General features: G+C 47.8%; 2 protein-coding genes across 4 annotated transcripts; one reads left to right on the top strand and one right to left on the bottom strand.

Moving 5' to 3' along the window:
• Window positions 1-1,307: 1,307 nt before the first annotated feature.
• Window positions 1,308-8,033, top strand: SVBP (small vasohibin binding protein). Of its 3 annotated transcripts, none has more exons than XM_034650512.1 (3): window positions 1,308-1,350; window positions 2,190-2,325; window positions 7,606-8,033. In XM_034650512.1, exons 2-3 carry the CDS (start codon window positions 2,212-2,214, stop codon window positions 7,690-7,692), a joined length of 201 nt encoding a protein of 66 aa, XP_034506403.1. In that variant the 5' UTR covers window positions 1,308-1,350; window positions 2,190-2,211; the 3' UTR covers window positions 7,693-8,033. The 3 variants fall into 3 exon arrangements, with proteins under 3 accessions (XP_034506403.1, XP_034506397.1, XP_002929462.2); XM_034650506.1 differs by lacking the exons at window positions 1,308-1,350; window positions 7,606-8,033 and adding exons at window positions 1,357-1,602; window positions 7,020-7,599; XM_002929416.4 differs by lacking the exon at window positions 1,308-1,350 and adding an exon at window positions 1,374-1,602.
• Window positions 8,034-13,269: 5,236 nt separating this feature from the next.
• On the bottom strand, window positions 13,270-22,324 carry TMEM269 (transmembrane protein 269; the record flags this gene model as incomplete). The annotated part of the gene is made up of 5 exons (XM_034654049.1): window positions 13,270-13,406; window positions 16,677-16,877; window positions 17,503-17,646; window positions 18,304-18,401; window positions 22,179-22,324. Coding segments are annotated over 5 exons (726 nt in total), but the record flags the coding sequence as incomplete, so codon positions are not given.
• Window positions 22,325-23,526: the final 1,202 nt, after the last annotated feature.

Genomic DNA, 23,526 nt, shown 5'->3' with positions numbered 1-23,526 from the left:
AAATATTCTCCTATCTCATTTTAATGGCTGCATAGAATCCCATGCCAGCTATCCTATTTATTTATTCAACCCCTGTTACAATTATTTTGATTGTTTCCAGTTTTTCACTCTTAAGAATAATGCTATCTGTGATTATTTAGTTAGGATAACTTAGAAGTGGAATTGCTGAGTCAAAGGCTGTGCTTTTTTAACTATTGTGGTAAAAAAAAAAGAAACACCATAGTATAAAATTTCCCACCTTATTTAAGTGTACAGTACAGTGGTATTAAATATATGCACATTCTTGTGCAAAAGATCTTTAGGACTTTTTCATCTTACAAAACGGAAACTCTATATCCATTGAACAACTTCCTGCTTAGAATCCATCAATTGGGTTTTCAATTCTTGCCTAATTCTTAGAGGAACAGCAGCAGGGGATCCAGATGACGTGTCTTCCTCTGGATAGGCCATTGTCCTCTCCTGAATCCTGGCTGAAGTACTTGCTGCAGTACTTACTAGTTGTGTAACCATGGACAAGTCACTTAACTTCTACGAGCCTCTGTTGCCTTATCTGTCAGATGGGGATAATAACGTTATTATACATGTACATTATTGTACACATTCATCAACAGGAATAAATAAGTTAATAAATGTGAAACTCTAAGAACAGTGCATGGAATATCGTAAGCCCTGAAGAGAGGCAGATTATTATTATAATAATAGATTTCTGTTGTCAAAGCATTTACCTACCATTTTCTTCAATCCTGTTCCAATAAATGAAAAATGATAGCCAGCTATTTTAATTTGTAAAATTATCTTTTTAAAAAGATTTTCTGTATTTACTTGTCAAAGATAGCACAAGCAGGGGGAGCGGCAGGCAGAGCAGGCAGAAGGAGAACAGGCTCTCTGCTGAGCAGGGAGCCCCATGCGGGACTCCATCCCAAAAGCCTGGGATCATGACCTGAGCCAAAGGCAGCCGCTTAACCGACTGAGCCACCCAGGCGTCCCTGTAAAATTATTTTAAATAACTGTAAAATTGTAATTGTAAAACAATTGTGAAATGATGCATTATCAGTGAGCTTGAACGTTTCTCTATAGTTATATTGGTTATTTACATCTGTCCTGACTTCCTTCTTCAAAACACTGTGTCCAGCAGGACCTCACTTGGTCTTCCTAACAAGCTCGTAAACAAGAAAGCGCAAATCACCATCCCCACTTTTCGAATTAAGAAACTGAGGCCCAAAAAGTTACAATTCTCGTCCCAAGCTTCAGCTCTCACCCTTCAAAGCCTAACAGCTGCCCCAGAAAATACTCCCAGGAAAGGCCCCGCCCAATCCGAGGCGCGGCGGGCTCGCGACTGCAGGCCGGGAGGTAGGGAAAGGCCGGGGCGTCTCACGTGGGGCCCTGTCGGCGACGCGGCGGAGTCCCGGAGGCCCGAGACCTCGAGGGCCGGCGCCGACTCCTGACCGTCGCCCGCCGCCATCTTGCACCCGGAGGGGGCCGCGGCGGGCGGGGGAGCGTCCCCTGCGGCCGGGCTTGGGCCCAGGGCTGAATGCGGCGGAGGGCGGGCCCGGGCGGGGGCCCTGCGGCCGAGCGGGGCCGTAACTGCCCGGCCCGGCGGAGGTGGGAAGGCCGTGGCCTTGAGGCCCGAGAAGGCGCGAGGNGGCCGTGGCCTTGAGGCCCGAGAAGGCGCGAGGCCCGGGCCTCCGGCCGCCCCGCTCCGAGGGTGGGATTGGCTCGCCCGGCCGGGCCGCGGTGTAGGAACGTGTCCCAGGCCCCCTCGCGTGGTGCTCACGCCCGGGAATGGGCTGGGGTCCCATTTTGCAGACACGAAACTGAGGCTCGGAGTGGAGGGGATTTTATTTTAGTTCTTACGTATTTTAGTATTTAATATCAGGAGAAAGTTTGCTGCCCTGTCTTCCCTCTTTCCATTAGGTTTATTCATCTCTTGCTTTGTCTTTTTTTCTTAGAAATTTAAAAATACAGAAAAAAATTTTAACATTTCAGGAAAATAGATATCAGAACAGTTTGTCCAGGGACACCCAGCAAGGTCATGGCGGTGGGTTCAGTCTTAGTCCACGAAATCCAGCGCCCTCTCCACGGGGCCTCTCTGCCTCACCTGTCAAAGGAGGGGGCTGAACTCGGGGATTCGTTAAGGGAGTTTCCTTCCTTTCTTTTGTTAATCAGTCCGTCTCTTCTGCACCATCCAGGTCAGAGCTAAGAAGTGAAGTCATGGATCAACCTTCGCGTAAAGAAAAATCCAAAGTTAAAGAACCTGTCAGCAGAGTTGAGAAGGCCAAGCAGAAATCAGCCCAGCAGGAGCTGAAGCAAAGACAAAGAGCAGAGGTGAGATTAAGGAGGAGGCCTGTGTACCTGTAGTCTGCTGGAGGTGATGCTGGAATAGAGGAGTGGAGAGGAGAGCTGTGAGGGGGAGTGCTGCCTGCCTCCAGGCAGAACAGTTCTTCTCCTAGGAGGAGATCATTGAGGTCCAGAATGATGAAGTGGCCGCCCAGAGTCACATGCCAGGTTAATGTCAGAACCCTGACCCTTTCCAGATGACCCCTGGTGCAGAGCTTTTGTGGAAGAAAGAAAGGAAAAAGAGAAAGGACTGTAAGGGAGGGGTCAGCGAGGGACCACAAGTGTTGGACACCCCCTAGCACAGATGTTCAGGCTTTGGCCTGGAGAGTAGCAGCTCGTGGCCAGAAGCAGAAGCCCGAGCTCTACCCCACCGAACGTGTTTCTTTGTTCAGTCAACACTTAGAATCAACGGTTCGCACTACCTATGTGGAACCACATCCAGACGTGTATTTTTATTTTAGTATTTAAATCAGAAGAAAGCTTGCTGCAAATTCTTCCCTCTTTCTAGGCATTTTAGTGTTTCTTTTTTGAAAATTTAAAAGTATGGAAAAACAAAATATTAGAACAAACACCGGGGTACTCAGCATGCCAGATTGGTAGTGGTTAATATTTTGTCACATTTGCTTGGAGCCTTTTAGATAAATAAAAATTACATATGAATTTGAAGTCCTCTTTGTCCATTTCCTGTCTTACACCCTTTTTCCCTCTCTATGGGCATCCACTATAGTTTTTTATGCTTTTACACTCAGATATATTAATAGATATCCTTGAGTAATATACAATAGTCTTTTGTGTTTTAAAATTTTACATTAATAAAATTTTGTTTTATTTTACATTTTGCTTACATAATGTTTTTTAGAACTATTCATGTTAATATAGTTTATTCCTCATCACTGCTTATAGTAGTCTATTTTATTTATTTATTTTTAAAGATTTTATTTATTTGAGAGAGAGAGAGCACAAGCAGGGAGTGGGGCAGAGGGAGAGGGAAAAGCAGGCTCCCCCCACGAGTGGGGAGCCCCACGCAGGGTTCCATCCCAGGACGGCAAGATCATGACTCGAGCCAAAGTCAGACATTTAACTTACTGAGCCACCCAGGCGCCCCAATTTTATTTTTATTGTAAGTTTTCATTTAAATTCCAGTTAGGTGGGGCACCTGGGTGGCACAGCGGTTAAGCGTCTGCCTTCGGCTCAGGGCGTGATCCCGGCGTTGTGGGATCGAGCCCCACATCAGGCTCCTCCGCTATGAGCCTGCTTCTTCCTCTCCCACTCCCCCTGCTTGTGTTCCCTCTCTCGCTGGCTGTCTCTGTCTCTGTCACATAAATAAATAAAATCTTAAAAAAAAAAAAAATTCCAGTTAGGTAACATACAGTGTAGTATTAGTTTCAGGTGTACAAGATAGTGATTTAACACTTCCATACAACACCCAGTGCTCATCACCCATCACACCCATCCCCCACCCACCTTCTGGTAACCATCAGTTTGTTCTCTGTATTCAAGAGTCTGTTTCTTGGTTTAAGAAACAAAACGAGGGGCGCCTGGGTAGCACAGCGGTTGGGCGTCTGCCTTCGGCTCAGGGCGTGATCCCAATGTTATGGGATCGAGCCCCACATCAGGCTCCTCTGCTATGAGCCTGCTTCTTCCTCTCCCTCTCCCCCTGCTTGTGTTCCCTCTCTCGCTGGCTGTCTCTATCTCTGTCAAATAAATAAATAAAATCTTTAAAAAAAAAAAAAAAAAGAAACAAAACGAGTGAGCATGGGGGGGGAGGACAGAGAGATACAGTAGTCCATTTTATGAATCCATTTAGTGTATTTACCCATTCCTCCAGTGATAAACATTTAAGTATAGTTTTTTTGCTACTACAAACATTGCTATAGTGAAAAACTTAGATGTCTCCTTTGGCATCTGTGCCAGAATTTCTGTAGAGCATATATGACTAGAAGTAGAATTACCATGTGTATTTCAGTTTTACTAGACATTGCCAGATTGCTGTCGAACATTGTGCAAGTGCGCGCTCCCATCGGCAGTGGAAGAGGGTTCTCATTCCTCACGTCTTTTCCGCCTTGATCTTGGCAGACTTTAAATTTGTGTCGATTTGATCCATTCGTTAAATACTGAGCTGCTCTGTGCCCGGCAGTGTTGCGGGAGCTTGAGATCCACGAGTGGACAGGGCAGAGAAGAATCCCTGCCTCTGTGGAGATAGCATTCGGTGCGAGAGGCAGACAGTCAGTATAGTAAGTAAATTGAATAGTGTGTTCAAAGTTAATCCATGCACCAAAATCCGCCTTTGGATTAAGACAGACCATCTGAGAGCTGTGGACGTGGATTCTAACAAATCATTCTCCCCTTTCCTTCACCTGCCCGTCGCCACCAGGATCCAGGCCCCCAGAAAATTGTACTGCATTGCGCTTTGGGGAACAGTTGGAGGGCTGTGGTAAGAAGCAGCCTGAGGAAATGGTCCTTTGTGCGCCCTGTAGGGATAGGTGTGGAGGACTTCGTGTCCTTATTGACAGCCTTCTGGTGAAGTTCCACAGGTTAGATTTAGTAGTCCGACTCCAAATTCCAGCTTGTCAATGAGCCCCAGTTCCTCCCATGGGAACTTGGACAGGATGCTTCACCTCTCTGCACCTCAGTGCCTCAATTCCCCCTTGAAAAACGAGGGTGATGATATCTACCTCACGAGACTGTTACAAGGAACAGAGATGTTGTGTATAAAGCACCCAGCACAGTGCCTGGCACAGAGAGCCCTCAGTAAATGGCAGCAGTCGTCAGCAGGAACCACGTGCTTCCCAGCAGCTGGCCTGCTTTTATCGTGTGGACTCTGGGTGGAAGGACGGATCGCGTTGAGGGTGCCACGCGGAAATGGAATATTGGCACTCAGCATTGGAATATTGTCATGTAATACCGCCAGGCCCGGGGCCAGTCTGCACGTGCGTGACCACGGGTATCCTCACACCACAGCTTACTGTTGTCACTCCCATCCCGACCTTTGTAAATCCTGCCTGGCATAAGGCAGGGAGATAGGAATATAAAATAGGTGCCTTTGTGACGTAGAAGGTATTATCCTCACTTGAAAGCACAGAACCCCTAGTAGCTCAGGGTCTGAGGAGCAGACTGTGAGCTAAACACACCTGACCCTGGGCTCCTGCTTTCTGCTTTGCCCTATAAGGGCCCTGCTGTTGGCTTTATCTGTGCTGCCTGGAATGTAATCTCCTAAGATAGGAATGTGACAAGACACTTGCGGGGAGGAAGAGATACAGTTTTCATTCAGTTCTCCAGAGATGCTGCGTTCCAGAAAGTTAGATGTGAGGGAGCGTCGTGACGAGTAAATGGAACAGAGGGCGCATGTGGCCGTGAAACCACATTTGACACAGTTGGCCACTCTTTCCTTCTTGAAAGTCTTCCGTTCCTTGGCTCGGACCTGCTGACCCATTTTGAGTCTTCTTTCTCTGCTTATGCTATTTTCCCTTCCACCAGCCTGCCTTCTGGATCTAGGGGTCTCCAAGAAGCTACTTAATATCCCTCTCAGCCCCCAGCTCAGTCGCACGCAGATTAAAATGCTCCTTAAAGCATGAACGGACGAAGCAGATGTTCAGATGTGTGTGTATTGGAAGTATGTTCACATATATGGGGTGTGTGCCGCTTAAAGAAGATGAATAAAACCAACACCCCGTGCCTACCACCCAACTGGAGACAGAGTGCCACCAGTGATCGGAAGCTCCCCGGGCCCCACGCGGGTCCTGTCCCCAGCCCTTCCCACTAGCGGTGCGCTCACTCCTTAGCTTTATGCCCATCACGCCCTTGCTGTTCTGCACTAATTTAGTATTTCTCCGTGTGCCCCCAATAATACCTTGTAGCCTAACAATATACTGTCTAGTTGTGCGCGTTTCTGAATTTTATATATGTTACTACGTTCCGTGACTGGCTCTATTCACTCAGCTTCTTTTCTTTTTTTAAACTATTCAGATCTATTTATTTATTTGTTTTCATTGCGATAAAATATACATAACAGAAAAATTAACCATTTTAACCATCAATATTATGCTTTTTGAGAATTCGTTTGTGTTGTTGTTTGTAACTGCCTTCATCACTGTGGCATTCACGTTTCCCTTAAAGGTTAAGGATCTTACCACAGTAAAAAAAAAAAAATGGGGGGGAGAGATTATAGCATCATTCAAACTTTCTGTTTAGTCAGTTTTGATCATTTTACTTTCTAGCAGTTTATTTCATTTAGGTTTTCAAACTTACTGACACAAAGTTCATAATATTTTGATTTAATCCCCCTGTTATCAGTAATGTTTTCTTTCTGATTCTAATCATGTTTGTGTCTGCCCCTTTTCATCTTGATGAATCATGTCAGGCTTGCAGGATTTTCTTTAGTATTTTCAAAGAACCATCTCACAGGGTTGATGATCCTCGCACATTTGGTTGCTGTTTCTGCCCTTTATTTTGTGTTTTCTATTTGTCTCACTTCTCAGTTTCTTTTCCCCCCTCTTTCTTGTCTTTTCTCAAACGAATCCAGTTGTATCACCTACACACACACTCCTTCGTTTTTCCCTTCTACAAATTGCAAAGGTTTCTGATGTTTCTGCTTGTCAGTGGACAGATTGATACCACAAGGATAAAGAAAGGTGAGGAATGAGGTCGATGCCCCACCTTTCACCTGAGAATGTCTCTTGCAGTTCCATCCCCGCTGCCTACCCTGCGTCATAGTTCTTGCCGCCTCCTTCCTGGACTATCGTCATGTTGCGTCGTAAGTGGCCCTAATCTCTTCTTCCACTTTATCCCTCACATGGTCTCCAGTCAGCCCTCCCAAAGCAGAGATAGCATCAGGTTGCTTCCCCGCACACTAATCTCGCTGGCTCTCCAGAGTCTGGCCCAAGTCCAGAGGCCGTGTCGTGGCATGTCAGGCTCCAACACACTTGTCACTTCCTCCGGCTCTCCAAACTCTCTAATATCCTTCATATTGGCATCGTTGACGTTTCCAGAACTAATCCTGTACTTTTCCATTTTGTTTGTTTCATCATACTACCCCCTGGCCATCACCTCTCATGTCCCTTCCCCCGTCTCTAAGTGTTCGAATCCTCCCGACCCTTCAAAACCCAGATCGAGCTGCGTCTCTCCTGACCGTCCAGATGGACGGTTCCCTTCGCGCCGCGCCTGCATCACTGCCGCGGTGCTGGCGTCGCCAAATGCCCTAGCCTGTGGCGTCTGAGGACGCGGGGAGCGGCTGCCTCCCCTGCTGACGGATCTTTCTCTCCCCTTCAGATCTATGCCCTCAACAGAGTCATGACAGAGCTGGAGCAGCAGCAGTTCGATGAGTTCTGTAAGCAGATGCAGCCTCCTGGGGAGTGAGCCGCCCGCGCAGACGGGATGGGGCCCCGGAGGCGGCGTCTCTCAGCTGGGCACCCCTTGCCCTGAGACGGTCCGCTCGGAACCTCACAGAACTAGACAAGAAGATGTTTGCATTATTCCTGAAACTGGATAAATCTGAACTTCCTGTATGTTGCTTCTGCTCCGCTGGTTCCTTCAGTCTGAATTGGCCCAATGCTTGCTGAAGAGACTTGTTCGGTTCTTCCAAGACAATAGATTCTTTTTTTTTTTTTAACCTTTTTCTATTGTTTGAGAAAAATCAGTATTTCTCATGAAACTGTAGATCTTCTCCAAAAATATAAATAAAATGCTAATAAAATGTTCGTTTGCTCAGACTTTAGCTTGGGGTGCCTAGCCACAGAAAGCGGAGTCAGAAAGAACGTAGTAGGTAAGACAAGTTGAAGTGAGTAGAGGGAACCCTGTCTCCTTCAGGAGGGAGTGGAAGGGAGGAGACAGAAGAAAGAATGTGAGTGTTTCCAGTTCTCAATCTTCTGGGCCAAAGCTTAGCCAATCCAGCAGTTCCTAAGATATTGGCTGCACAGGTATAAATCTGTGAGCCTCGAATCCCCGAGGAGCCCATACTCAGGGCAGAGGCCTGCAGCCAGGATTCCTCCCACCTCGTGACAGACAGCTAGCAGCAGGCTGGGACCGGTGGGGAGGCGCGTGCAGGTATTTTTCACTTGTCATTCCAGGAGCTACTTTATCAGGCCCAGAAGTGGGTGTGTGATGGGAATGTCCAGACTGGTTCCTCCAGAACCATTCACCTACCCATCCATCCACCTGCCATCTTTAAGTATCAAAGTGTAAAGTTTCTGCCTCAGACATTCGTATCAGGACTGGTGGTTCATACTTCAGCTTTTGCTACAAGAAAGAGTCATTTTAATCCTGAGCAAAAGCAGAGCTTGCTCTTTGGGGATATTTCATTTCTAGACAGTCCTGAGTAGGGAGAAGGGTGTCAGAAAGCTGAATCTGTATGGAAATGAGGTAGGCCTCTCAGGGCGAAGGAGCCAGATGCCGCCACCTCCACTACTCTGCCCTAGAAATGCCTGTATGCTCCCGGCTGGAGCTGGGAACATCTCAAACAATCCCCATCTCCTCTTTGTCTCCCTGCTGCCTCTGAAGTCACTGAGAATTCTGTTCCCATTGCTGTGGCTTGTTTTTAGGAGTGAACTGGGCCATTAACGGGGTATGAGGAACTTGCTACCACTGTGGAAAATGTGTTCTTAAGAGCCTAAGTTATAACTAAGGATAGTCTCTGCAAAGATTATCCCCATAAATGGTAATTAGGTTCTCTGGGGTCCTGCCAAATTCAGATGGAATGGGGAATATTTGGTTTTGTTTTTTGGAGGAGTTGGGGTTTGGAGTGAGCTATTACAAATCCACAAAAATGCCGCAGTATACCTCAAAGAGTGCTGTTTTTGGACTCAGATGACCTGGAGTCACATAGCAATTCTACCACATTAGATAAGTTATTAGCCTCTGAGCCTCACTTTCCCCATCTATGTAGTGGAATATTTTCTTCCTGTCAGGAACATTTGTTGGGAGTAATAAATGAGACAATGTATGTAATAGGTCCTCAGTAAGTGTTACTTCCCTTCCCAACCACCTTGTTTCATGGGAAACGTTCCAAATTTCAAATAACCAAGCAAACGTGAGCATCGCTTGGGAAAGATTCTGATCTTTAGCTGAGAACTGCCTGTATTAACCCGGCTCAGCCCTGGAACTATTCCATCCTGGAGAAGTCCTCTAGAATTGCAGCTTTTCAAACTGCAGGTGGTTGTAAATAAGTTTAATAAATTATGACTGGCTTTTCTCTTTAATGAAACAACAGATTAAAAATTATCATATATGGTAAAGATATTCTTTCATGAAGTTTTGTTTCAGGATTATGTACACTTATGAAAGCATCTACTGCATTGGAGGTAAAAATTCCTTATTTCTATGGGTTGTGGCAAAAAAAAAAATGTTGAGATGTGAGGGATGCCTGAACAAGAGCAGGACTGGGTCATCTTTTTATTCACAATTTAAAGGGAAAGAAGTTTCATCCGCCTGGGCAGGTCAGTCGGTTAAGCGTCTGTCTTCTGCTCACGTCATGATTCCAGGATCCTGGGATCGAGCCCCGCATTGGGCTCCCTGCTCAGTAGGGAGCTTGCTTCTCCCTCTGCCCCCCACCCCTGCTGTCCTTCTCTTTTCTCTCTCTCTCCCTCTCAAAAATAAATAAATAAATAAAATCTTAAAAAAAAAAAAAAGGGTGTTTCATCTGCCTCAGGGAATGGCTGCAGAGGCCTTTGCATCCATAAGCGGGCTAGCACCGCGGCATCGCCAGGGAAGACTAGAAGCGCCCCTTGCCCCCGCCTGCGACTCCCTAACCCTGACGTGATCTACTCCCAGTTTCTCAGGGATAAGGGGTGTTTTTAGAGCTCTGCATCACAAAATTCATGACGAGAACACTGACTTGGGAAGTCAGGCTGCCTGGGTTTGACTCTTGGGTCCACCACTTAGCGCCACTCACACCATTCAGCACTCATGTACGAACATCGGGCAAGTTTTAACCTCCCGAAGTCAGCAAGGCTCAGACATTTTCATCTCAGACGTCTTTATACTCTAAAAGTGGAGGGCCCCAAAGAGCTTTTGTTTTTGTTACTTATGTTAACCTGTAGTAGGTTTTTACTATTTTAAATAAATCAGTATTTTCAAACATAAATAAATTTTTTGTGAAAAATATAAATTTTCTTTTTAAAAAATTTTTTATTTAAATTCAGTTAATGACATATAGTGTATTATCAGTTTCAGAAGTAGAGTTCAGGGATTCATCAGTCCTATATAACACCCAGTGCTCATTACATCACATGCCCTCCTTAATGCCCATCACCCAGTTATCTAATCCTGCCACCCCCCATCCCCTCCAGCAACTCTCAGTTTGTTTCCTACGATTAAGAGTTTCTTATGGTAGGGGCGCCTGGGTGGCGCAGTCATTGGGCGTCTGCCTTCGGGTCAGGGCACGATCCCTGCATTCTGGGATCGAGCCCCACATTGGCTCCTCCGCTGGGAGCCTGCTTCTTCCTCTCCCACTCCCCTGCTGTGTTCCCTCTCTCGCTGGCTGTCTCTCTCTCTGTCAAATAAATAAATGAAATCTTTAAAAAAAAAGTTTCTTATGGTTTGTCCCTCTCTGATTTCATCCTTTTATTTTTCCCTCCCTTCCTTTATGATCCTCTGTTTTGTTTCTTAAATTCCCTACATGAGTGAGATCATATAATTGTCTTTCTCTGATTGACTTATTTCACTTAGCATAATACCCTCTAGTTCCATTCACATCATTGTGAGTGGCAAGCTTTTGGGGGTTTTTTTATGGCTGAGTTGTATTCCTTTGTAGTATTCCATTCCATATATACATACCACATCTTTATCCATTCATCTGTTGATGGACAGCTCAGCTCTTTCCACAGTTTGGCTGTTGTGGACATTGCTGCTATAAACATTGGGGGTGCAGGTGCCCCTTCGGGTCACTACATTTGTATCTTTGGGGTAAATACCCAGTAGTGTAATTGCTGGGTCATAGGGTAGCTCTGTTTTCAACTTTTTGAGGAAACTCCATCTGTTTTCCAGAGTGGCTGTACCAGCTTGCATTCCCACCAACAGTGTAAGAGGGATCCCCTTTCTCCACATCCTCACCAACACTTGTTGTTTCTTGCCTTGTCAGTTTTTGCCATTCTAACTAGTGTAAGGTGGTGTCTCAATGTGGTTTTGATTTGAATTTCTTCTAACTCTGCCACTGTGGCTCAAAAGCAACATGGAAATCCTCTTTCAGAATTGCATCTTCTTTGAATGTAGTTTCAAGTTTTAGAAGTAGCCAGAATCATTTGATGCCTTATCTGATAACTAATGTGGCTGAGAAGAGGACATCGTTGGCTAATCTTCAGCAGTGAGTTTCTGGACTAGATTTTGTTGGTTCAGAAAACAGTAAGTGTTTTTGGAGCACCTGCTAGGTGCTGGCCTCTTAAGAGCTTATGTGAACACAGTTCTCGAGCTATATTTCCTAAATATTTTGGTGAAGTGTAGCATCTCTGAAATGAAGGTATAGTACCAAAGGGCATCACGTATCTGTGTGTGTGTAGATGTATTTTCGTAAGATTCTTACTATAGTATAGTAATCTTGTATATAACCCACTAGAATGCACAGGAAATCAATTCATCTACAAAGCAAACATTTTTGAGCACCAGCTACTGTGGTAAGCAGCCGACATTTTAAAAAATGTAAACTGAGGGGCGCCTGGGTGGCTCAGTCGTTAAGCGGCTGCCTTTGGCTCAGGGGTGATCCTGGAGTCCTGAGATCGAGCGCCACATCAGGCTCCTCTGCTGGAAGCCTGCTTCTTCCTCTCCCACTCCCCCTGCTTGAGTTCCCTCTCTCGCTGGCTCTCTCTCTCTCTGTCCAATAAATAAATAAAATCTTTAAAAAAAATAAAAATAAAAAAAATAAAAAATAAAAAATGTAAGCTGAAGGAGCCTAAAATTGGGTGGGACACAGATGTATTCATCCACCCAAGAAAAATAGAAATTACATGACAGCGATATGGACAGAGAGCAGTGGGGACCAGGAGGGCGCTATCTGTTCCTTTAAAGCCAGGTTGTAGCCGTGTGATTCACTGGATTGTTATTTTTAAAAATCTAATTTTAGACTTAATGCATATCTACCAAAACTTTGTTCTGCAAACTTGAAGAAATTAGGTAAAAAGTGCTCCGGCTCCATAGTTGAGGAAGGGGCCGAACTAGCCAACAACCTTTGGTATATACTGTCTGGGGGTAGAAGGTCCAGAGGCAGGCCGGGGGGGTCACTGCCTTCAGCCGGCCCGAATTCTTTGTGAGGTTCCATACAATACTCCTTATTTTTATTCAGTTTGGCTTTTAGAATACGAAGTGGCATTTGAACATCTACAGTTCAGTATTTTATAGTTTAGGAAAAAATCAGATGGAAGCCAGGTGATGCCCTCAAGCTGCCAGTGTGTCTAATTTCTTCGCTGAAGCAAAAAGCAGCAGCTTCGACTGTTCAAATACAGCATGTTAAGTTACACAACCCGCTGCACATTTACACTGGGCCACATGATAGTCCTGTGATGAGCCCTACAGAGCCGGAGCCTGCAAGGTAAGGAACCGCTTCACTAACCCCCCGCCCCCCGTCACTGGAGCAGTAACCACCAGACAGGCCAAGGTGGGGACTAGACTGATTCTAGAGGTTTTCACTCCTTTCCAAGGCATTGACCTGAGTGTACAAGGGTCCCCAGCTGGTAACAGGGCTGCAACTCAGCCCAGCCCAAGTTTAGCTTGGAAAACACTCTGTTCTATAGGACAGAAACAACTCGTCTCCCCAAGGGATTCAGAACCCTGAGTAATGAGGAAGTGAAGGCCGCTGGCCCTGTGGTGGGTTGCTGTGGTTCAAGGTAACACGTTATCTAGCACACAGGAGACGTGGGGACGAGGAAAGATTTAGCGAGGATAAGGCAAGGCTTGGCCCAACGTGCTGGCACAAACGCCACAGAGGCCTGTGGCAGTGGGTGAAGCTGTTTAGTTTTCTCGGCACTGTAGCCTGAGACATGCTGCCTTGCCCCACAGAGCGTCTGGAAAGAAGATGTAGGACAGTGACCACAGCAGGCAGTAAAACGCAGTTAGGGAGAATGGAGACAAAAGCAGCATGATGATACCTAGAAGGAAAAAGGCAAACACTCCGTTTTTATGAAGCTCTCTTTCGTGTATTTTCCATCCTCTTCTTTCCCATCCCCATCCTCCCATCCCTCGGTTTGTACTAGTGGAGCCAAAGAGACAAAAACCAATGAGACAAGAGCCCTGCCATTAAGAGGTATTGTCTGTCTGTAACTAGACGATTACAATAGAATGCAAACTCACGTTGCTTTTTGTCAAATTCAGATCAGGAATCAGTCTTAGCTGAGAATACACTTGAGTTGCCCAGACCCCTTGTTAGAAATACATATATATAATTGTGTCAAGTTTAACACATGACAATGGCCATTACAACATTACCCATGTGCAGAAGAGCACAGCCGACCTGAGACAGCTCTCCCTAGAAAGGCCTGCTTCTGCTTACCCAGTTAGTCCTCGGCTGGAGTCTGGGAACATGGCTGGTACACAGTTCCCTAGACCAATATAGAACTTTCCCTCATGGGCAAGAGTGGCTCACTGTGCTTAGACAGTGCTGAGACTGATTTCCTTGTGTGCAAATCTAGAATTTTGGTACTGCTAGGCCGAGGGTGCCGATGTGGCCAGCCCCCATGAAAACCTTGGGCGCTGAGTCTCTACAGAGCTTCCAGGTAGACAAGGCTTCATGAGTGTTGTCATGGTTTTGTGCTGGGTGGCCCCACGGGGAGGACCCTGGGGGTCTGCATGTCGTTCCTTCCAGATTTCGCCCCTTTGCTGTTCTTGCTTTGTGTCTTCTTGCTGTGACAGATCTTAGCTGTGAATACAGCTATATGCATCCTGTGAGTCCCTAGAAAATCAATGGGCCTGGGGGTGGTCTTGGGGGACCCCCAACACATTTGAGTCTCAGATTCACCACTGAAAGGCGAAAGGGCACCAGCACTTGTGGGATATCTTCTTTGCACTAGACATTCTGCTAGGTATGTCACAAAGACTGTTCCATTTACATTTTACAATAATCCTGTGATTCAGAATCAAGTCTGTTTTTCAGATAAGGAGACAGAGAGGATGTAACCTGCACAAGGTCTTGACTCAAAGCCATGTGTACTTTTGTAAAAAGTAGGCACTTAGCCTCAGAGAGCTCAAAAAGAGGGTGGGAGAGTATGAGGCAACAGCATGTCCATGGGGATAACAGCCATGCAGTCCTCAAGAGAAATCAGAGCCATGATCTGACAGAAGACCACTTCTGACGGTAAGAAGCAGGTACAGAGACTGATTGGAACCTTGGGCTACTTAATATTTAAGAATGGTCATTGATCTGTTGAGGCAATGAGACAATATTTTAAAGCAGGGTTGTCTCGGAAAATATGTGACGTAAGGTTTCAGCAGCCACAGGCCAGCTTCTCAGCAGCTCTGTGGAGGAGCTAGAACCTCGGTGTAAAAAGGTGATTGGTGGGGCACCCAGCTGGCTCAGTGGGTAGAGCATGCAACTCTTGATCGTGGGGTTGTGAGTTTGAGCCCCACAGTGGATGTAGAGATTACTTAAGAATAAAATCTTAAAAAAAAATAAAATAGGGGCATCTGGGTGGCTCAGTCAGTCCAACTGTTGATTTTGGCTCAGGTCACCCTCTCAGGGTTGTGAGATCAAGCCCTGCATTGGGCTCCACACGGGACATGGAGCCTGGTTCAGGCTCTCTCTCTCTCTCCCTCTGCCCCTCTCCCAGGCTGTCTCTCAAAAAAAAAAATTTAATTAATAAATAAACTAAATCAATCGATAAAAAGGTGACTGCACTCCAAGTAAGAGGAATACCTGCGGTGGCCATTTTGAAATCTATCCAGTAGGGCTCCGGCGTGAACAGTGTCAGAGTCTGTGAGGGCCAGTTTGCTGCTTTACTCACAGAGCCGAGACAATCCACGGAAGGCTGAGGCCAAGCGTATGGATTGTTTTCAGGTGAGGGGATCAGTGGTATCTACAGGAGCAAAGAACGTTGTGGGAAACACTGCTGCTATGAGATGGGAGGGCAGGTAGAGGGAAGAAGGGGGCTATTTACAGGGCACACGGGTGCCAGAAGATTGATATACATTATCTCATTTAATCTCAAGAATCCTGAGGTAGGGAGTAACGACTTCATTTTATAGATGAAGAAAACCGAGCTCAAAACAGTGAGGTAACTAGCCCAAGTTCATGCCATCGATATGGGCTGGCGGGCCACCCTCCTCCTTCGGTTCTCAGTCTCCCACCATCTAGTCAAAGTAGCCACTTAAAACTGCTGCTCAGAAATCCCTTCGCAGGCTTCCCATTTGCTGTTGGGCTCAGTTCCCAAAACCTGCCCCTCTCGCGGCCTTGGTTTCTACCCCTAGTGTCTCTCAGCTTGTTCCAGCCACACGGCCGCTCGAATGATTCCAGCACCTCTAGCCTCGAGCCTTCACCAACTACCATTTTCCCTTCTGAACCACCCCTCTCACCCACCTAGCCAGTCATCTTGTGGGTTTCTTTCTTTCTTTTTTTTTTTTTTCAGTTCCGTTGAGATATCACGGACATATGACATTGTACTAGTGCAAGGTGCAAGGTGTGCAACACAAGGATTCGATACTTGTGTGTGACGCTGTCAGTACAGGAAGTCTGGTGAGCATCTGCCACCACACAGAGCTCCGCAGTTTCTTCTCTTGGGATGAGAACCTTGAAGCTCTCCTCTCCTAGCTGCTTCAAATATACAACACGGTGCTGTTACCTGTGGTCACTAGGACTTACTTATAACCGGAAGTTTGTACCTTTTGACCACCTTCACCCAGGTTCCATTTAAATGTCACCTTCCGAAGCATCCCTTTCCCCTTCAGGCCATTTCCATCTAACTAGGTCCCCCTCTCACACCCCCTCTAAGCACCCTGTGCTTCCACAACACATCACAACTATGCATTTCTAGTCGTTTCTGCCATTATTGGGCTGGTGTCTGTCTCCCCGTCAGACGGTAAAGCCTGAGGTGGGAAGCTGGTCTAGTTTACCGATTTGGTTCCCAGCCCCTGGCGTATGGCAGGGGTTCCCGACTGAACGTGGTAACATTCCACGAACACTCCCTGAGCATCGAGCCTGTGGTCGGCACAATCCTGGGGCCAGGGAGTACCGTGTGAATAGAAGAGAGTTCTCGATCCGGGGGCGGGTCGAGTGTGTGGAGACAATGAACAAGTAAATCCACGCCAGCCGACGATAAAGCCCACGGAGAAAGGCCAAGCAGGGCAAGGCTCCGGGGAGCTGGGCGCGGTGCAGGGTGGCAACGAGCGGCAGGGCTCAGAAGCAACCACCAGCGGCCGTGGCCACTCACCTCCCAGATAAACCAATTTTTTCCAGTTCTCGGACTCCAGGATCTCATCGTGTGGGTAGTAGCTCTGGTCCAACATGAACAGAATCATAAGCGAGGCCATGCAAGAGAGGATGAACGCGTTGCCTTTGGTCAGAAGGGAGGTGGAGGCCAAGACACAGGAAGCGTAGCGGCAGGGCAGGCCCCTGTGCGCGCGCGGAGCGCCTGCGGGGAGAGCGGGCGGGTCAGCCGCGCCTGCAGCAGTCCCGGCCCAACCAGCCCTCTCGTTGGGTCTTCCCGGCCCCGCGTTCCAAACGCCCCCTCCGTGCGGCAGCGGCTGCCGTGAGGCTTGGAGTTATTCACCGACGTGACGCTGGGCTCTGGCCCCGCTCCCCACGGGGAGGCCGGCCGCCAGCAGCAGGCGCGAGCCCCGGCCCGAGCACGGCTCCGTAGGAGGGTCTCCTGAGGTCGTCCGTCGGCTGCTGCCCTCCCTTGCCCTGTGACCTTGGGCGGGGCAGCTGCGCGTGACAGAGCTCCGTGTGTGCGTGTGTCGTGGGAAACTGGAGGACGCCCTCCCCTTGCAGATCCTGTGAGTCTCTGTGAACCGTCTAGAGGTCACACGATAGGAAAAGGCCCAGCTGGTCAGAGGACCACAGGCCCCTGCCCCCCTCCCCAGGGCCCTGCCAGCGCAGCCCGCAGCCTTCAGGGGGCCTGGGGCGCAGGAGGAGGAAGGCAGAGGGACCCCACAAAGGAGGGGGAGGAGTCAGTGGCTGCCCCCCAGGCTTCTGGCATCCAACAGCTCCCCCTCCCTGGCTCCCGGCGCTCAGCTACGGAGCTGCGGTTCGCTCACCGGTTGAATAAAAACACAGGCGGAAAGTAGCAGCTAGCACATAGAGGACGGCCAGGAACCCACTCAGAGGCCCGTCCACACGGAGCAGCAGGGCTGAGGCCAGGCCGAAAGTGGTGAAGACCGCGAAGTCATTCAGCTCCACTCCTGCTCCAGAAGGCCAAGGTTAGATCTTACTCTCGTTTGTCTCACACCTTAGTCCACCCTGGTGGGGGAGCTGCAGGGGGGCCACGCAGGGTCTGAGGTCCCGGCAGGAGCCACAGCTGCTCCCCCGGGGATCAAAGACAGGGCTCCTCCTGGCTCTGCCTCGCGCTGACCGTGGGCCTTAGACAAGCCTGCCCCTCTCGGGTCTTAGTTTCCCGCCCTTAGCCTCCAGGACCGGACCGCGACTGGGTGCAAACTGACAGGCTATGGAACCCTTTTTCAAGCCAGATTTTATGCGAAAATATTTTCTTGTATTTTGAACCAGCCGCTTTGCTTGGGGGAGGGTTCATTCCCCCAGTCCTGACCACCTCCACCGTAGCCACCAGCCCACTCCCGATCCCTGGATCGGCCCCAACAGGGAGGCCGGGCAGATAAGGAAACGGCCGGGGCAAGGCTGGCTGAGGCTAACACATGAGTGGGCAGAGGGCCAGCTCTAGACTGCGGGGCTCCCGGAAGGCCCTAGGGCTGCTTCTGCCAACCTCGGAGGGTTGTGAACAGGGGTGGTGACTGACGGAGGCCTGCTGGATGTCAGACGGGGGAGTGGTGACCTGAGATGGGGCTCCTGGGGTCCGGGAGCAGGGGTCTGGGGCCTGGACTCACCCGACTTGGAGCAGAGGCTGAGGTGTCTGGTTATCGCCCCAACTGCCATGTCTAACAGGAAGCTGATCAGAAGCATCCACGAGGCACAGCGGCATCTCCTGAAGTGTACGGCAGCGGGCCCGAGTAGGACGGCTCTCCCGTGGCCTCCCCCGGCCAACCGCCCCACATCCCCCCAGTACACCACCACGCTTCCTCCACTTGCACACGTGCGCACACCCCTGCCCTGCATGTTCCCCAAGCTCGCGTTCTTTCTGAGATACACACACACCCCTGCCATACTCTCAACCCACAGTCTTAAAGGGGTGCCTTGAGCCCCCTAGATAATCAGTAAGGTCCCTTCCAGCTCTAAACCCCAGCATATCTGAGGGCACAGGGGTCCTATGTTCTAGCCTTTGCAACCATCTCACTGGGGATTCTCAGATAAATCACTCCCTACATCTCTAGGCCTCTCTTCCTCCATCTGTAAAATGAGGGGTTTGTGCCAAATGACTTAATAGACACAGGCCTATTTAGATGATCTATTTCTCCTAATGCAAGTTTTGCTAACTTACAACTTAGGGAATTGGTCCATTTTCATTTAGGCTATCAAATTTATAGAGTTGTTCATAATATTCCTTTATTATACTTTTAATGTCCATGGGATCAGTAGTGATGGCTCCTCCTTCATTTCTGATATTGGCATTTTGTGTCTTCTCTTTATTTTTCTTGGTTAGCCTGCCTAGAGGCTTGTCAATTTTATTGATCCTTCCAAAGAATCAGCTTTTGGTTTCATTGATTTTCTCTACTGATTTTTTATTTTCCAACTCATTGATGGCTGCTCTCATTTTTATTATTTCTTCTCTTCTGCTTACTTTGGACTTAATTTGCATTTCCCCCCCTAGTTTGCTAAGGTGGAAACCTTACATCATTGATTTTATATCTCCCTTCTTTTCAGTTTTTCTAACACTATCTTTTTGGAGAGGTTTTAGGTTTACAACAAAATTGAAAGGAAGGTACAGAAATTTCGCATATACCCCCTGCCCCCACGTATGCATAGCCTCCCACATTAGCAATATCACTCGCCAGAGCAGTACATTTAGGTTCTTGGTACATACCAAGGATGAACCCTCACTGACACATCACAGTCACCTCAAGTCCGTAGGTCACCTTAGGGCTCACCCTTGCTGTTGCCCATCCTGGAGTTTTGGACGAAAGTGTGATGACATGTAGCCATCAGTATAGTATCGTGCAGAGCATTTCCACTGTCCTAAGAATCCTCTGTGCTCTTTCTGTTCATTTCCCCCTACCCACCCCTGCCAACCAATGATCTTTTAATTGTCTTCAGAGTTTTGCCTTTCCAGAGTATCATATCATACTATTATAATCATACAGTACGCAGCATTTTCCGACTGACTTCCTTCACTTAGTAATACGCACTGAAGATCCTCCATGTCTTCCCATGGCTTGATAGCTCATTTTTTTTAGCACTACGTAACACTGTTTGGAAATACCACAGTTGATTCATCTGTTCACCTACTAGAAGACATCTTGGTTGCTTTGCAAGTTTTGGCAATTATAAATAAAACGTCATGAACATCCAACTGCAGGTTTTTGTGTGGACAGAGCTTTTAACTCATTTGGATAAATACCAGTGTGATTGCTGGATCACACGGAAAGAATATGTTTCGGTTTGTAATAAACTGCCAAATTGTCCTCTAAAGTGGCAGACATCCTCGCCAGCAGTTGGTGTTCTCTGTGTTCTGGACAACTGCTTTGGCTGATGGGTGTGTAGCGGCATCTCATTATTTTAATTATTTTAATATTTATTATTTTATTTAAATATAATATTGCATCTCCCTGATAACACATGGTATGGAGCGTCTCTCCACAGGCTTATTTGCCATCTGTAGGTCTTCTTTGGTGAGGTGTCTGTTCAGGTTCTTGGCCCATTTTTTAATTGTTTGTTTTCCTATGGATGAGTTTTTAAGCTTTGTCTACTTTAGATTATAGTCCTTTACCAGATGTACCTTTTGCAAATACTTTATCCCCGCTTGCAGCTTTTGTCTTCTAATTTTCCTGACGTCGTCTTTCACAGAGCAGTTTTCTTTTCCAGTATATGCATTCAGTGCTACACATGAACCTCTAACTACCGCTTTTACCACATCTCACAAATTGTGATAAGCTGTACTTTCATTTTCTTTTGGTTCAGAATACTTTTCTTCTTTAATCCATGTATTATTTAGAATTGTGTTGTTTAACCTCCACGTATTTTCTAGTTATCTTTCTGTTACTGATTTCTACTTTACTTCCATGTGGTCCAAGGGCACACTTTGTATGATTTCTAGTCTTTTAAATTTAAATGCAATCTTATAGCCTGAACGTGTGAAGAGAAGAATGTGTATTTTGCTGTTATTGGATGAAATATTCTATAAACATCAATGAGATCCAGTTGATTGATGGTGCAGTTCAGTTCAACTATCTCCTTCCTGATTTTCTGCCAACTGGATTGGTCAATTTCTTTTTTTTTTAATTTATTTAAAAATTTTTTTTATTTATTCATTTGAGAGAGAGAGAGAGGGAGAGCACAGAAGAAGAGTGAGAGGGAGAAACAGACTCCCCACTGAGCAGGAAGCCCGATGTGGGGCTCGATCCCAGGACCCTGAGATCATGACCTGAGCTGAAGGCAGACGCTTAACTGACTGAGCCCCCCAGGCACCCCCCGGATCTGTCAATTTCTGATAGAGGGGTGTTGAAATATCCTACTGTGATAGTGGATTTGTCGAGTTCTCCTTGCGGTTCTATCCATTTTCATCTCACGTATTTTGATGCTCTAAATGATTTCCAAGATCTCTTGCAGACCCTACATTCGAGGATTCCATGCTGCAGCCAGCACATGCTCCCAGACCCCTCTGAAAGCAGCCACTGGAGTCTCAGGCAAGGCTGCCCTAAGCTGCATTCCTGAGTCGACACCCTCATTGCAGTGCTTGGATGGCCAAGCAGAAGCAGAGAGCCTGACCCCAGACTTCAGCTGTCTCTAAACCACCTCAGCACTACCTTCCTTTGGATCCATACCTATGTGTCCACAGGGAACTGGGTTCACCATCATGCCATAAAAACTACACTCCCAGAAGGTTGGACTGAACTAAGAAGATAGAGACTTTCTGCAGCAGGTATGATCTACTTTATAAGACTCCACAAGTCCAGACTTAGAGAATCATAAAATTTTCAAACTGGAAGGGAACTCAAAGATCATCAGGTAAGATCATCTTATTTTATGGATGAGAAATGGATCCAGAGAAGTCACATGCTGATGGTTATAGAGAATCAGTTAGGAGGAGGATATCTGCGTTATAAGGGATTTCTCTTTAAAGAACTGATTGGTGAGGGCATTGAAATATGATTCAATGTATAATTTGCTTACAAAATACGATTTGCTTTGCTTTTTAGGGGCCCATATACATGTCTCAGATTTTCCACAATAGTGCTAATTGTAAATATTCCCCACACATGTTCTAATTTAAGAATCAAAAATTTCAATTGGTAACCTGCCTACCCAAGGATTACGTAAGGGCTGCCAGAATAGAATCTCTTGATTTTTCTCATAAAAACCATTCCAGACTACCACAGCTGGAAGGAACTATAGAGATCACAGTGCAAGCTCTTTGTTTTAGAGATGGGGAAACCAAGGCTCAGGGATATGACCTAGCCAAATTCACATATCAGGTTGGTGGGTGAACTGAGGCTAGGATCTTGGTCCCTTGACTCCCAACCTGCTACACTTTCTCCTGCCCCCCTTGATCCTGTGCCTCAGTGCCCGGCTCGCTAGGCTCCCCTCTCCTTCCCTCATGCCAGTGGCTCCAGCTCTTGGCTAGGAGCTTGCTGGGCCCCAGACCTACTTGCAGAAGCTGCAGAAGATGGAGAAGAGCCCCAGGATCAGGTTGGCCAGGGACAAGGCATTGGTAACATCCTTCCAGGAAAATTCATTCATCTGGAGACAGCTCTGGTCGTTGTTCAGGAAGAAACTGGTGCACTGATCTGGGGCTCAGGGGAGAGGGGCAAGGGGTTTCCCAAGGTCAAGGAGTCCCAAAAGAGGCTCCTAGGGACCAGGCAGTTCCTGTTCGCTGGACCTCATCCCAGAACCGCACCCTCCCAACACTGTTTCACTGACTGGAATGAGAGAGACGGGAGGCGGATGGAAGAGACCAGGAGCTAAAGACAGAGGTGCTGAGGGTGAGTGTCTTGGGGAAGCTCACCAGCAAAGCGCGTGAGCCCACACAACCAGTTTCCACTCCCTCTGACTGCACCCCTTGCCTTAGTGCAGACCTCCCTCAGCCCACGTGGTGACTCTCCTGGTAACCCCGTGGCCCAGGGGACAAGAGGTATGGGCCCTTCCCCCATCTGAGAGATGAACCTGTTGTCAGAGGTGAGCCCTTTAAAAAAAAAATGACAAAGTTACTTTTAATACTTTTATTCCAGTGGGGTGAGCCCCAGAGGAATAAGAAAGAACCCTGGGAAGGGGCAACCCCCTCACCTCCCAGGAACAGCCCAGGGGTGAGAGGCTCCCTGAGGGGTAGAAAGCACAGAAGAGACCGCTGTGGAGTCAGCCTCCTCCGTCCCGCAGGCCATGCTCACTCCCTCAGGACCGGGCTGCCGCTGGGGTGCCCCGAGGTCCTGGTTCTGACAGGCCCCAACCAGAACAGCAGGCCCAGCTCCAACAGGGGAAGAGGCAAGAAATGAGACATGAACATGGACAGCACAGAATAGTGCACAAGCACCTTCCACTATGTTCTCTCTCCTGACCCTGACGACCTCAGAAGGCGGTGGTATCGTGATTTTATGAATGAAGCAACTGGGGTTCAGAGAACTGAGACATTGGCTCAAAGTCACGTGCTAGGTGAGTAGGGGGTACTGCCACCTCCCGGGTTCTCAGTCTGGGGCCCCTCGGCTGGGGGCGCAGCTCTGGGCAGGAGGAGGTTTGTGGGCTAGCAGACCACGGAGGAGCTCGGCCGGCCAGCCCTGCAGGGCAGCATCAGCCTCGCCTAGGGCAGCAGCCCTGCCCGGGCCCCTCGCGCCTCCCAGCCCCTCTGCGCCATGTGGAAGCGGGTGGCCCTGCCCTTTTGCACGGCCTGGCTGGCTCTGCTCCTCCTCTAAGACCAAACACGCGCTCCGTACACACAGACTGCTTGTGACACGAAGTCTCTTTCGGAGACAGAGCCCAGCGCTCTCTGGAACAGGGAAGCGCCG

This window comes from Ailuropoda melanoleuca, chromosome 2 (assembly GCF_002007445.2).
Source record: "Ailuropoda melanoleuca isolate Jingjing chromosome 2, ASM200744v2, whole genome shotgun sequence".
NCBI classification, from domain to species: Eukaryota; Metazoa; Chordata; class Mammalia; order Carnivora; family Ursidae; genus Ailuropoda; species Ailuropoda melanoleuca.
Note: the sequence above shows the minus strand (reverse complement) of the source record. Positions and strands in the feature narration are given on the sequence as shown.

Excerpts from the sequence above, each read along its gene's own strand:
- SVBP (XM_002929416.4), top strand. The coding sequence starts at position 1,532 with ATGCGGCGGAGGGCGGGCCCGGGCGGGGGCCCTGCGGCCGAGCGGGGC. Across the intron at positions 1,603-2,189 it reads AACTGCCCGGCCCGGCGGAG|GTCAGAGCTAAGAAGTGAAG; the intron begins GTGGGAAGGCCG and ends TGCACCATCCAG. Across the intron at positions 2,326-7,605 it reads AGCAAAGACAAAGAGCAGAG|ATCTATGCCCTCAACAGAGT; the intron begins GTGAGATTAAGG and ends TCTCCCCTTCAG.